This window comes from Grammomys surdaster, unplaced genomic scaffold (assembly GCF_004785775.1).
Source record: "Grammomys surdaster isolate TR1022 unplaced genomic scaffold, NIH_TR_1.0 958, whole genome shotgun sequence".
Taxonomy (NCBI): Eukaryota; Metazoa; Chordata; class Mammalia; order Rodentia; family Muridae; genus Grammomys; species Grammomys surdaster.
In genome coordinates, this window is record NW_021605377.1 from 589,984 (window position 1) to 605,899 (window position 15,916).

Below are 15,916 nucleotides of genomic sequence, written 5' to 3' on the forward strand. Positions count from 1 at the left end.
GATACTTCTCAGTTCCCAGTGGCTGTATTACAGAAAAATGGCTCATAATTTTCAAGAGAAAAAAAAATCATATAAACCGTATCAGCATCCAGCATAATTTTGTAGTTTACTAATTTGCAACATCCAAAACAGGTTGACATAATAATGCAAATGAGAAAGTAAAATGTTTACGAGATACTGTGACATGTCAAAATGGGGTAACTTTAGAGTCTAGAAAGTGAGGAAGGAAGACATAGTTTTAATAAGATCAAAGCTATTCTGTGGTACCAGAAACTTTGAGATGAATATATGAATTTCCATGCAGGATGGGGGATAAGTCTGATCTACTGTAAAATACTCTAAAAATATCCTGATGGGTGTTTTATGCAGTAGGAGCAAACACTGCTGATTAATCAAGCTGAAAGAAACAGTCCTCAAGAACCACCCCCTCCTTCTGATCATGTAACAGTTATTAACTCCATTAATTTGAAGTACCAAATGATTTACTAGATGTAGTGATTTCCATGCTTAAATGACACATGATAGTCCATTTGGTTTCACAAGCATCCTGACACAAGGATTCTTGAGAGTCATTTAAAAATATTCTCTGTCTCAGACGCATTTTAACATTCTGCATCATACATTGATGTTGGGAAAGTCTGGAAGAGAGTTCTGTCTCTCCAAGTCCAACCAGCTCTAGGAATTCTGACACCATTTCTGAGCTGGTAACTGAGGAATCCTGCAGACGTTGTAGGTTTTTTCCCCCAGGGACTACAGTTATATAGGGCCTGTTGAATGTGTGCTTCCTTCCTGTAAAATGAGACCAACTTGCCATGGCTTGTAGACCTTCCCTTTCATGCTTGAGAGCTTAACTACTAAAATACAATAAAATAGCTATTGTCCACATGACTATAAGGCAGTGAAGAACTGTGACAACCAAGAGAGAAATGAATAAAGTATTTAGGGCTGTTGCATCAGCTCATTGCTTAGAGTCACCAGGTCACTGTTGAGGAAAAGAGGACCAAGATAATGGTCTTAATGTGTCAGAGAGATGGGTGTTGAAGTGAGGTATTATCTAGGAAGGGCCACATTAGAAGGATTTGAGTAAAAATAGTGTCTTTTAGACATTATGGGACCAGTATACTCATGGACATATGGCAGTTTTGGTTGCCTAGATAAGACCTATGCAAGATCAAGCTGCTCAGTGTTCTAGCATGGAGGGGGAAAGGGCTTAATAGCCCTACCCCTTACCAAGAAGCTATTGATAGTTGATGCTTTCAGGGAAAGAGAGTCAGTTTTCTTTAAGAGTGTGGCCTCTCGTAGGCCATCCAGTGCTAGTGGATGATACCACACCCATGAGTATATATGGGCAGCCCAAAATGGACTTAAAGGACAGAGAGTTCTTAAAAGAAGAAATAAAAATGGCTAAGATATATCTCAGAAGTCTTTGTCATTCTTAACGAAGTTGGAAAATGTAAGTAAAAACAACTTTGAGATTTCAACCTACCCAAGCCAGAATGGCTAAGATTAATCAAATAACCAGCAACAAAGCCTGGCAAGGATGGTGGGGGATGGGGGACAATCATTCACTTTTGGTGGGATTACAAACTAGTGTTACAACCTGAAAACCAGTGTGGAGAATTCTCAAGAAGCTAAAAATAAATCTACCATATGATATGATGACCCAGCTATACCACTTGTAGGCATACGTCCCAAGGACTCAACACCTACCACATAGATACTTGATGAGATGTGCTCATAGCCCCCTATTCCCAATGGCAAGGAAATGGAAATAACCCAAATGCCACTGAGCTGATGAATGGATAATGAAGATATGGTGCATACACACAATGGAATATTCTTTAGCCGCTCCTCTCTTTGGAGTAGTGGGAGGCCATTATAGAAATCTATAACTGGTCAAAAGGCAGAGAACACTCAATTGTGGGGTGCTCAGGCTCAATTGATAAAAATTGCAAATCCAATCCCCACACTTAAAGCTCAGGGAAAATGATGAAAGAGGCTGAAGAAAGATTGTAAGTGCAAAAGGACTAGCAAGTCTGCTGGGAATCTGTGTCTCCTAGAGATGACAGAGAAGCTATACCCATGAAACCTTAGCAATATGTTGGCCTAAACAAGACCTGGACAATACATATACATATACACATACAAATACACATATACACATATACACATGTATACATATATACATATATATGGAAAAGGGGGAAATCTCATGTGGCCTTACTACTAGACCAAAAGCTACAGGCAACTAACAACTCACTGTAAGAGGGAAAAAATAGCCTTCCTCTGGGGTGAGCTCCCTAGTTAGTTATCCAATAAGAAGTAGATGAGCATATATATATATATACATGTATATGTATATGTATATATTCATCAGGTTGTATTTACTTATCTGTATACATAAATAATGTTAAATATATAACAAGCATATATCTAAAACAATACAAAGAAAGTCATAAATTTGAACAGAGATAAAGGAAGATGTGAAAGGAGTTGGAGGGAGGAGGGGTAATGACATAACATTATTTAAGCTAAAAAAGAGCACATGAAATTGGGAGGAAGGTTGAGTAGTGAGGTGAGTCTGGGAGGAGTTATAGGGAGGAATGGGGAGGAATATGATTAAAATACAGTATATGTGTATTTTACAGTGTGTGTATGTGTGTATGTGAGAAAGAGATTCTCAAAGAATTAATAAAAATATTACATCAAAATGTAAACTTGAAACAGAAGTATTTGCAAACATAAAAAGCACTTTTATCATCATACATAAAGAACTCACATAACAGAAAGAAGAAGAAAAACGGGCCAATAACAAATGAACAAGTGATGTGAACAAACATTTCACCATGGAAACTACTTGGGTTACAGTGAAGGGCAAGGACAGATGCTTAACGTTGCTTTGAATTGGGAAATGCAATTCAAAGCTACAAAGCGCTGGCTATGTACACCCTTGAAAATGACTATAATTATAGAGACTGATAATCCCCAGTGTCTGTGAGCATGTGGTATGACTGGTAACTCTCGTGGAGTGCTGATGTGATGTCAAGTCGCTAGGAAACAACTACTTATGATGTTGTTTACTTATCATATGATCCTGTCATGCCACTTGTAATTATTTATCCAAGAAAATATGGGTGTAAAGATTTTTCTGAAAACAAAACAATTTAGAAAGCCAGAAATCCATTCATTCATGATAGTTAAAACCCAAACTGGGCACAAGTAACTATTACTTGGGTAGAATATAAACTCAGGCACAGCCAGTGAGATAAATACCATACTGAACTACAAAGGAATGAACTACTGATCTGTGCAGGAACAGAAATGAATCTCAATTGCATTAAGTATAGTAAAAGAAGCCTGACATCAAACACTGTGTGTTGATTTGTTTCTAACATAATCTGGTATGGGTGAATGTGTACTGGGAAGCAGGCATCAGGGTGCCAATGGACTGCCTGCCAGGAGGAAGCCTCTACAGGATTAAAAAGTCTCATGCCATCATGATGTTGCTGACGGCAACACTTCATACAGTTGACATAACCTGTCAAGTCACCCGTAGAATATTGCTGGATTTTGTTGTATGTAAATGATAACTAAATAAAGCTTAGGGAAAAAAACTTCCCACCATTCCAGAACCCACAGCAAACCATCATTGTTTGATATTGTCCCTCAACTTCTTCTAGTCTAAATTTATAAGGTATTGGACTCACACTTAATTTGTTTACTTTGCTGTACTTTAACCTGAACTATAATTAACAACCCATGATATACTGGGTGTCTCTTGAGAGTACATCATCCTTTTCATTTACCTGTTGTGCTTTCCTTTATCTTGGAAGGAAGCTCATTAAGACACATCCTGTTTACACAGAGGTGAAACAATAGGATGCCCCAAGGGAAGGTGAAACAGTTCATCTTACTGCAGCAGTTCTCAACCTTCCTAATGCTGCTTCTTGACCCTTTAATACAGTTCCTCATGTTGTGGTGACCCCCAACCATAAAATTATTTTTATTGCTACTTCATAACTGTAATTTTGCTGCTGTTATGAATCACAGTGCAAATACGTGTATATTCCCATGGTCTTAGGTGCTTCCTATGAAAGGGTTGTTTGAACACCCAAATGGGGTCATGACCCACAGGTTGAGAACTGCTGTTGAGGGATGTACAGAAAGTCAGCAATTCAAAGTAGCTTCAGGAAGTTTCTGAAAATGATCAGCTTCACTAGATCTTTTCTACCCCAAACATATAGGGACACTTCAGAGAAGACAAGCTGTCTAGACAATGCTGAGTGTAGTGAAATTGCCTGGAAGACACAACAGCCAAGCTGCCTGAAAAAACCTCAGACTAACTCAACTATCTGGAAAGGACACTTTTCAACCTGTACAGTCTCCTTCAGGTTGCACAGAATGCTTCTGGTTTCTAGGTCTTGTGAGCTGTCAGGCATGCTTGGGTGGACTTTGGTGAGGCAGTTTTGAGTCGTTTCTGTTCTCTGAGTAACCCCTCATCCATGTTTCTGTAAGTAAACCTTATAAAACTCATGATTTACCAAACTGGACTTTGGTGGTATCTGTTCTTTGGTCTATCATCAGTTCCCTCTCTGAGTGAGTAGATGTTAGGTGTATGCATGGATAGTTTCATACAACAACGCCCAGTATACAGTGGCAAGGAGTGTAGATTCTGCTAACACCAAGGTCTTAATAGTGTGCTCTATGCAGGAGAATTTGAAATAGCTCCGGAACCGGGTAGACAGTATCTGGCTTAAATTTCAGACTCCATTTCTTATTAGCTATTGCATAATTTTGATTAAGCTTCTCTGAGCCTCTGTCCTGTCAGACATAGTAATCTATTCTGATGGTATATGAGAGAATAATAAATTGTCATATGCACATGCATCTACACGCAGTGGGTACTATGTACATGTATCTCCCCACAGTGGGTGTTTTGTAATTATATGTCTTTTCTGTTTTAACTATATAACACCACTGTAACTAATATTTAATGTGATTTGGGCATGGTGGCACATGCCTTTAATCTCAGCACTCTCAAGGCAGGTAGGCAGATCTCTGTGAGCTCAAGGCCAGCCTGGTCTACATAGTGAGTTCCAGGACAGCCAGGGCTACATAGCAAGACACTGTCTCATAAGAAAACAAAAACAATATTTTATGTGATTCTTTAATAGTTTGACAATATCATTTTTGTTGACATGTAGATAAGATTACAAAAGATGAAGTTAGACAAGTTTCCAGAAACAAAAGGCCAATTATTCTAATATTAATTTGAAAAGAGCCAGTTTCCTTGTACTAATTCCTTACAAAATTGAACAAAATCTTTCAATTTGCTGTAAAATATTCGCTACCTTGTTATTTTGACTGGAAAGCATATAGTGTCTTATTTCGTTTGTTTGCTGGCAGTTAAGTTTTAAAAGCAATATTGAGAGTTAAAAAAATTAAGGAAAAAGGAGGACTCAGCAATAAAGATCAGAAGCTACTTCATGACACATCTCAGCCAGCATTTACTTCCCTGATGATTCTTTTTGTCTCTCTAGGGAGAGAAGCTAATTTAGCCTGCAATTATCCTGTCCCTCAACTTCTTGTGAATAGACAGGAGGGTAGAGGAAAGATCCACATTGTACCTGTAGTCCAGAGTCCTGGGTTCACAGTGTAACTTGAAGATCCTCATGGATCCAGCCCTACTACCATATATGGAAACATGAGCAGAACTAACATGCAAGGCAGGGTAGTGGGCAATGCTATAGACTGGCTCCAAATGGAGAGTTTACTGTTCTGCTGGGGACCACAAAGCAAAGCTAAAGAACAGCACATCCACCCAGAGCTCTTGCAAAGCACTCTGCTCTCATCACACAGTGTCTAGCAATTGTCCTGAAAACAGGAAGCCTCTGTTTTCTTAAACATTATAACTTGTCAATCGCAATGACAGGATTAAACTGAGCTCCATTAGGGCTGATGTGCTTCTGTAAAACATCACCACCCCAAAGCAGCAAAAACGAGGTTCATGGTGAGTGTGACAGCTTGTTATCTGAAGGCTGGGATCTCTGGAGCTGAAGCAACTGCTTACAAATAATACCTATGCCTATCGGGGGCTGAAGAGCTATGACTGCTCACATTAACTGTCGGCTTAGCTACGTGCTGGCTTCTACTTTGATTTTCTTGGCTATTGAATGAGTACAATGATAGCAGTTTCCTTGGAGGTTGTGGTAGAGATTAAATTAGATAAGATATGTATAGTGATTAGGATAGCTTATGGCAATAAATGTATAATACCAATATAACTGTTATTATTTTTGGATATCCCAGATCACTGTAAGAGACACATCTCTTTCTGCAAAGGAACACCTGAAGCGACAGATTCTGGCCCTCAGACTAGATCATTTCTGAGAGTAACATAGGATTTAAGCAATAAGTTGTCACTCAAGATGAAGCAATTTAGAGGGTGAATTGTCCAAGGTTGGCTTTGCCAAAAGAGACTCCAAAATGTTCTGTGTGCCCATTGTCTTACAGAAGGTCTATCAGACTCATATAGCATATACTACAAAGTAGAATCTCCAGTCTACCCATTTGTAATCTTAGACTCTTCTCAATTCCAGGCTCCACCATCAACCTGCTTAATCTTGACAAAGGGACCATTGATAAAACTTGTCATTCACAGGACTAGACAACTTGCAAAACAAAACTAAAACCTAACTTCTTTTACAATAGCATTACTGAACCAAGGTTTCACTTTAACATAACCTCAGCAGTTAAATTGTGGGGGGATAAACAACTCACTCAAAAGATTTATCAACGGGTATTAGAAATTGGAGAAATATTGAAGTGGGTGTGGAAGGTTTGGATTTAACTCTTCCTGAATGACACCTGAATGACTTCCTGGAGACTGTTCATTGTACATACACCATATGTACATTGTACAGTACACAGTAGAAGAGCTAGACTGTGAGGATGCTGGGTAAGGATGCTTATGGCAGCTCTATCCTTGGTTGTGAGTAAGTTCCTCTAATTTTCACCAGCATGCCTGGCACTATTTCCATTTTATATGTGGCTGGGAACAGAAAAAATTAGGTACTGCTGACTTAAGAAATAAGTACATTTTCCAAAGTAACATAATTTGTAACAATGGCAAAACTTAAGCATTGGATCCTTATTACACTTCCTGATTATGGCACTTAAATGTTCTAGGGAAGCAAGATATGTATTATTCTTGATCTTGATATCAGTCCTATAGGCAAAACTCTGCAATAATTGGCCTAGTTCTTCTTCCTCCTCCTCCTCCTCCTCCTCCTCCTCCTCCTGTTCCTCCTGTTCCTCCTCCTCCTCCTCATCCTCCTCCTCCTCCTCTTCCTCCTCTTTCTCCTCTTCCTCCTCCTCCTCTTCCTCCTCCTCCTCCTCCTCCTCCTCCTCTTCCTCCTCCTCTTCCTCCTCCTCATCCATACACATGCATGGAGGATTTAGCGGTAGTAAAATAGTGAGCGATTGTTACATATTCCACCACCAGAGAACGCAGAACTCCCATAGGAATCAGACTATTCATAGATAGGCTACAGATGCCAAAATCTTTGGTGGCTATCAGCCACAGAAGAATTTTGAGAGCCAGAGATGGAGGATAATTTCAAGGAAATTGATGAAGATGTCCAAGATTTTAGAGGAAAATATCAGGCGTATTCCTCTTGTATATTACCACTTTAAAAGTAAATTGGTGACCTGCTCATTGCCAACAGAAAACCCAACCGAATTAACCCAAGCATCTTCCATTTATATCTAGACTTTAAAGAAACATACTAGAGGATAAATGAGGGGGAACGCAGGCTTTATGAGTGTTCTTCACTTACCCCAGACTGCCATGAACACAGCAAAGAACACAGTAGCCCCATTGTCAAAAAGGTGGGTCACCTGGGAATAACAGAATTAGTTCAGTTAACTTCTCATGAACAACATTTTAACTGCTGTTTTTAAGACTGCATAAAAGTAGTTAGGGTGATACAGTGAGTGTGGTAAGGATTCTTCGGTGAATATTCCCCTTGACAATGAGTAAGAAGGGGGCTGTCTTCTGACTATGAAGTTCAGATGTGGAGAAAAAGAATGTATTCCCTTTACACTGGGATCACACAATTGAACATTTGTCAGCAGCCCCAATAGGGCTACTAAGAATTCCACTTGTGCACCATAAAACCTCTTATACATTTATATGGATGTGGATATAACTATATTTAGGACTAGAAAGGAGCTTTGTTGCTGGTTTACAGGCGCTGAATTCCCCAAACACCGTTCTTAGTGTCTCATTTACTCTCTTCAAAGATAGAGCGTATTTGCTCCTGTCATTCTGAGCAAAGGTTTTGTGGGCTACTTTGCGTTTTAGCATTATGAATACAAAAGGCAAGAACCATTATCAAATCCATTCTTACATTCATTAAAGCCTCATGTAATCGCTGTATGTTTATGCAGTCCACATAACCCAAAGATGTCAGCAATACTTTATTGCAAAACAGCTACCCTCAATTTCCACCCCCAGTCTGAATCACACCAAAGTCCATGACCAATTGATGACTGATGGTTTCATAAAGCACAGCCTTTGGGGCATTTTGTTTTCCTAATAAAGTATACTTTACTGTCCCTGGAGGATATACCCTGCATAAACAGGTGTTCCCTTGCCTTAGCACAGTGCCAAGTATTTTGTATTATTCCCAAAGTTTATCCTTTTTCTTTTCTTGAATATAGGAGAGATGGGCAGCTTTCAAACACTAAATGAAATACAAGTATCTAAATCCTATGCCTTTCATGTGTCAGAAGGAATGTTGAGGTGGAGTTGGCTGCCTAGTATCACAAAATCCTGAGAGTTCTAGTACATGGTGTGTTCAGGATCCTCATCTTGATATCTGGTGAGTGTAATAGCCTGTAACATGAGGGTAGATTCTCAATTAAATTGCAGCTGTCATTTTGGGTTGCCTAGATCATTCCCACCCACACAGCAGATGTCTCTGATGCTGTTTCCAAGGGGTACATTGATCAATAGGGCCCAGCAGAGTACTTGTTGAAGAGACAGTTTTCCACTGTGGTTATCAGTGTGAATCAGAAGAAGTAAGAAAATTGGAACTTCCAGTTCCTGGCAAACTGGTAATCTAGTTCACCTGATGGTTCCCTTGGCTAACTCCCACCAAAGAAAAGCAAGAGAATAGCTCCAGATATTTATAAAATACAAGAAAAAAAGACCTCAAGATGCTCTGAGAAGGTTGGTGGTGTATCAAAAGGTGGGGCACATGTGTGTGGGGGCATGCATATGACTGTGCACTTACTGTGTGTGTGAAGGAGAAGGTCAGTCAATGCCAAGAGTCCTCCTTGGCTATTCTCCATCTTATATGTTGAGGCAGGGTCTTTCAGCCAAAGCCAGCACTTGCTGACTCAGCTAACGTAATCAATTTGCTTAGGGGGTTCCCTTTCTGCCTCCAGCATTCTGGGATTATAGGCAGGCAGTCACACTTGCCTGGGTTTTATGTGAGTCCTAGGGATCTGTGCTCTGGTTCTTGCACTTGCATGGCAAACATTTTACTGCTTAGCCATCTCCCAGGTCCAACACACACTTTCTAAAGAGTAAAGACTCCAACAACAGAACAAAATTTGAAGCAATTGATGAAAAAAAAAAAGATTGATGAAACCCAGGGGCTCATACGGGCAAATGTCCTGCCATTGAGTTTTATCCCTAGTCCAAGATGAAAAATTTAAAATAAAAATAAAACATATACTTAAGGAGGAAAGAAGGAAGACAGAAACCTAGAGATGCAGTCATCTTCCCAGCATAGGAATTAAACCTGTCCATGGGATGATATCATGCACACGTGTTAGGGAGAGACACTGAGGGTCTGCATGGCTAGTTCTAGGTTAGAAGCTACCTCCTGATTTTTGTTGTTGTTTGTTTGCTTGTATTTTTGCAGAAAGAAATATAAGCTTGTCAGTTTCTCCTTGCTTAAACCACGTGGTGGTAGGTTTCAGACTCTTGCCCAGGCCAAGGGTGAGCAGGGCACGGGCTGGCTAATAACCCAGGATCTGTTTTCTGTATGCACAAGTCCCAAAATCTCACTGTTGATATTTCTAATAAATGTTTCTAAAGGAATCCTGTAGAACACTGATTCTGTCATTCTTGTCTTTGGCATAAAGTGTTTAGAGAAGGCCAAACACAAAATGCATAAACTAAATACAGTTCAGTAGGGCCTGATGGTAAAGAAGATGTTTTGTAGTTTAGTGAACCAAGGCCCATGTTTATCAGGACTACTGTCTTGTGAGTAAGGATGAGTAGGTTTTACACTTCTGAGTAAATTGAGGATAATTACACCTGCCTCAAAATTGCTATGCATGCTAGAAATAACACAAGCTACCTAGCAATTATGGAAATAACATCAAAATTAGGATTATTCTAGATTTTCAGTAAAATTACTGCCAACAGAAGCCCCTATGAAATTTGAATACTCTGAACTATTCATGATGGTTATTTTAAGGAGTTATCAAGGATTTCCTAAAAAAAGAACTTCACTCTTCACTTTAGAAATCCTTTCATTGGCAGTAAAATGCAGAGAACGCCAAACTGAAAAACTAAAACCAACAAAACCTGAACAGCAACAAAAATTTGATGCTTTCCAAACACAGGTTTCTAACACATGAATTATCTGACGACTTTTCAGTAAAATCACGTTACTGACAAATTCTTGGCTTAACGGTACATTTCCCAAGGTTGCCTGCCTTGCTTAATTTGTCCTTATGTCCTGATCTACATGTCCTCTAAAGACAGGGAGAGACACGTTGTGCTTTTTTTGGTCTCTTGTGACATATATTCAGAGTCCAAATCTTTTTAGACTCACAGCTGACTGCTACAGCTTGGACTCTGCCCACAGGACTCGCCACCTGCAGGGCTGTACCCATTATGGATGGGCGGGCTGTGGGCTGCCTATCAAATGTTCTCTTGTCCTAAGAGAACAAAGCAGTGCAAAGCCAACAGAGTAATTAGATAGATCCAGGCTGTAGTAATCACAGATGTTTGATAAAATCTGCCAACCCCTTTTATATCTGGAATCTAGGCAAACACATAGGCAGTGGATCTTAGGAGAAAGACTACATCAACCTGAACTCTATAGATTTTGTTTGCATATGATACTCCCTTGAAATTTAAGAAAATCCTCCAGGAATTCGATGAATGTATCTAATATTTTGTTAAAGTAAGACATACCATGAAAAAGGGGAATGAGATAGCACATGAGAGTAATCGTAGCACTATTTGACTCTCAGGATGTGTCACGGAGTAGGTCAGAGAGGTCTGGCCCTGAATGCATTTAGGAAAAAGAAAGTCAGTCCCAGAAAGGCAGCACCTATGCAAGGTCAATGGGCAGGTAGTTGACCTAGATTTGATGATTGAAAATAACAGTAAAGAAAAGCCAAAAATCCACAACTGTCATTTACTGAAATCTTAAGACAAGTTTTGCCATGTCCATTTTGTAGATTAAAAGAATCATAAGATAACTTAAATAACTTGATCTTGACAAGCAAATGGTAGAGAGTAGAGCCAAAATCAGAACCTGAGTACGGCAGAGGTCTCCAAGAATAATGCATGGACATCTAGGTTCCTAGATTAGTCATGGAATGTCTAAAGCAAGGGTTTCAGCCATCTTCCCTGTCATGGGTTCCTTTATCAGCCTGGCAATATCCATGCATCTGTGATGGGAAATACTGAGTGGACAACTTGACAGAGTCTAGAATCACTTATAAGACAAGCTCTAGCCATGTCTGTGAGGAGTTATCTAGATTGAGTTAGTTGAGATGGGAAGCTCCATTCTGAAAGTGGGCAGTAGCATTCTCTGGGCTTGGGCTTAGACTGTATAAAAAGTTGAAAGCCAGCTAACCACAGGATTCATCCTCCCACACTCCCTGACTACAGATGCAGTATGCTTCCTGCTCCTGACATCAGACCTTTCCAGCTGTGTTGGATGCTACGTTGGAATTGTGAGCCAAAATAAACTCCTTGTTAAATGCTTCAGTCAGAGAATTTCATCCCAGCAGCAGGAAGAGTACTTAGGATAGTATTCCTTGTATGATTAATATTTTAAAATGTATAATGTAAAGTCCATTGCTTCTTGGCCTCTAGGCTAAGATCATGTATAAAAATGAACTTCATTGGATTGTAAAAAGCAAAACAACAGATATCATATAGATTCTCACAATGTGTGCCACTGTCCCACATGTAATCAGTAATAAACAGAAATCACTCTGTGGTGGTAAATTGTTAACCCATTCTGAGCTGCTGGGGGATGTGCTCACAGCTCTGCACCCACCCAAGAGCTCTGAATTCATGAATGAAAGACACGCACATGCCACTTTTATATTTAATAGCCTTAACTAGCTCAATGGTTGGGCACTTCCAAACCTCTGGAGGATATCACACACTCCCCTCCAGTATTTCTGAATTAATATTTACTAAATATATATTTCATCTTTGCAACCCCAGACCCAATTGGGAGAATGGCTCTGGGGCGATTTTCCTGGATTCTTACACGTAAATGGGTCTTTAAGTCTCTCTGCTTCTCCATCATGGTGATTGTGCCCTTCTCCTAGCCTGCATTTCCTCTCAGGATTTCTCAAAGTTCCACCTCTATCCCCTGTACAGTCATTGGCCATTGGCTTTTTATTGGTCAGTCAAAAAACCAACTGTTGGAAGGGGCCTGCAGCAGACATGAAAATTCCCATGCAAACACAAATCAAAACACCAACATCTCATGTCTTCTGCCCAATAAAAAAAAAATCTCTTTTCTCTCAGACATAAATTAAGCACATCCATAAAATTATGTAATTTGTAAAGAATGATATATAATTAACACCCAGTCTATCATATTTGTCAATTAGATAAAGTACTCTAGCATTTATCCTGACTTAAAGATGGACTCCGTTCATCCAGCCTTTTAGACCGATCTAGTCAGAACTTCAGTCAACCCTGAGCCTTCTAAGCATTCAGAGACTGGATAACAAATGCCAAAGCTAGCTTTAAAAAATGTTGCCCCTATTCAGCAAGAAGAAGTTGTGGAGAGTCATTATCCTGACCCTTTGGGTTTGGACGTCTGGTTATGGTTATTTTATAAATTACAGACAGGTTTCATTTTAAGAGATAATTTGGAAATGATCATAATTTTGAACAGTGAGGAAATAGATGGGATGGATTACTAAATTTATTATTAAGAAAAGCACTATATAGCCACAATCTTACGCTGGTAAAATCATTATAATAAATACAAATTAAAATTATAATTTTACATTGGTATAGAATTTATAGATTGATGGAAATTTAAGGTTTTCATTGGTATAAATTTCTTATATTGGTACAAAATTTGAAATTAATATTGTTGCTCTTAGATAGGAATTGTGCCCATGTGACTCATTTAAGAATACAAGGGCTTAGACCGAGTCCTCCTAATAACTGCTATTACAAACTGTTTAGGATGATTAAATAAGGCAAGTTAAGGATCAGACAGTAAACTCATGGTTATATTAGATTCTGATCTAATTATATTAAGGTGCTTGCTACAAAATTCAAATAGAAATAGTTAAGAGTAGTCAAGGTTTAACAGTTCAGATACACTTCATATAGATAGTCTTCAAAAACATTAGAAATCCACAGAAAATGATATTTTGTATGCATTCATTATTAAAGATCATTTGACTAGAGACTCATCTGATCCTGACAGTACCCCTTCATGGTTAAAAGAAAAAATTGAACATCAAAACCTCCATATAGATTTGCTCCAGTTAGGGCAAGGTGGTCACTGGACAAAAATTGCCCTAATTCATCTACGAAAAAAAACAAAAACCAAAAACCAAAAAACAAAACTACTGTCCAAAAAAGGAGACAAGATGCAGGATAGTTGACAGTTTAGCTCTACCAAGACAGAGTAAGCTAGTCTTTCATAGTTCTTGTTTCATTTAAGGTCTTTCAGATGATCCTAGGCCAGAAGGCTACAATGTTTTGAAGAAAGGAGACTGTCCAGAAAGTCAGCTATCTCTACAATTTGATTAAGTTTTGGAAGCTATGATTTGTGCTTCCTATATAATCAGGTAATATTTCATTTGTTCTAGGATTTCTGATGGGATTGAAGACTAAATATAGTCTCAAAACCAGACTTAAGTTGTTTAGCTTTGAAAGGATGGCTAATTGTTAAGGTTGTGCTCAGTTTATATCTGAGACAAAAGAACCTTTTTTTATTGGACAACAGAGGTGAAATGTTGCTGTTTTGATTTGTGCTTACATGGGAATTTACATGTCCATTGCAGGTCCCTGACAACAGTTGGCTTCTTGTTGGGTTGATAAAGATCCAATGGCCAATGGCTGGGCAGGGAGAGAGAGGTGGGACTTTTAGGATTCCTGGGCAAGAAAAGCAGAGGAGAGAAGGGGCATAATTTCCATGACAGGGAAGCAGAGAGCTCAGACTTAAGAGCCTGCTGACATGTAAGAGTCAGGGCAGCAGCCCCAGAGGCCACTCTTCTGATTGAGTCTGGGGTAGCAGAGATGAAATATAAATTTGGCAAATATTAATTCAGGAATATTGGAGGGGAGTGTGTTAGCCACATAGAGGTTCAGGAGTAACCCAGCCTTTGAGCTAGTAAGGCATATTAAAAATAACACTGTGTATGTGTGTGTATGTGTGTGTGCGTGTGTGTGTGTGTTTGATTCATGAATTTAGAGCTCTTGGGTGGGTGCAGAGCTGTGCACCCCACTGGGAGCATAAAGCGGCCTTTAACTATTTACTGCTATATCACTCAATTTAACAAAAAAAAAAAAGTAAGCTGAACTTTCTCTGATTCCAACAGCTGTGTTCTTTGCACCAGGCCATCATGTAATGGCCTGTGACAGTGCCTGGAGACACTTGTTTTAGATATATTACATTCAAAAAGATATTTGCATTGGAATACTGAATGCTGTTGTCTCTATCTTACAACACAATCTGAGGTTCAAACATGGGAAATAGCAGAGGAATACAATCACCCAGTGTTTCTCAGGAAAGCTTAAGGTAAATTCCAACCCACCAACAATGATGTCTGTTTAGAATTACCTTGGCATAGACGCAGCTGTCTGATAGCCTCATGAATGGACAGTATTTGTCACATACAGGACACATGATGATATCTGTTGCTTGGCAGACTTCTTTACTGAAAAGGAGAATAGAGAAGGGCTTCCTCTCAATGATCCAGAATGTATTTAGATTCTTCTTCCGAAATATTGCTAGTGTCCAAGTAACAATTAAAACCAATATATTCATCTTATGCCCCCAGAAGCTTTTCAGTCTTTTCTGATAAAAGCCTGTAAAAAAACCCTGCATGTATTAATATTTTGATAAATCTTATTTATAAAGCTTTATTTACATATTAGTAAATTAAACTTGGGGGAAATAGATGAAGAAAAACACTGTTATGCTCTGAATTGTAACAAATAGAGCCTTTTACATAACATTTCACCATTTGAAGCAATTTCATACTGTTATGGAAACAGTAAGACATCCTAAAAGCCAACCTTCATCTATACACATGATAAAATCAATAAATTAGAGGAATAACTAAAAACATGAATCCTTGAGGAAACCCAAATATTGTTAAAATATCACAAAAAGTAAAATATTTCTGTAGGCTAGAGGCAAAGTCAGTCATTCTTAAAAGGAACATTATTGTTTAGGGTCTCTGCAATCCAGCCCTGCAAGAAGATCTCTATAAATATCTGAAACTATATTCTAGTGAGGAAACCAACAGGTTGCTTCCTATCTAGTGACTGACCATTCTGTAGGCATTAGTAATTTGTTGAAGAGTCTTTGTGGCTTAGGTACAGAGATTCCTTGTAGAAACACAGAGTCTATAAAAAGGGATTGCTAGCTATTATTCTGCACCAGCT

At 38.9% G+C, this 15,916-nt stretch overlaps 1 protein-coding gene across 1 annotated transcript in view; it reads right to left on the reverse strand.

Annotated features, from left to right (window-relative positions):
- The window catches only part of Ano4 (anoctamin 4), a 162,760-nt gene that overhangs the window by 51,799 nt on the left and 95,045 nt on the right, over positions 1-15,916 (reverse strand). The window contains exons 11-12 of the mRNA XM_028783084.1: positions 15,087-15,183; positions 7,839-7,899 (exon numbers count right to left, since the gene is read on the reverse strand). Coding sequence (XP_028638917.1) covers positions 7,839-7,899; positions 15,087-15,183 — 158 coding nt within the window. The remainder of the gene's footprint in view (positions 1-7,838; positions 7,900-15,086; positions 15,184-15,916) is intronic.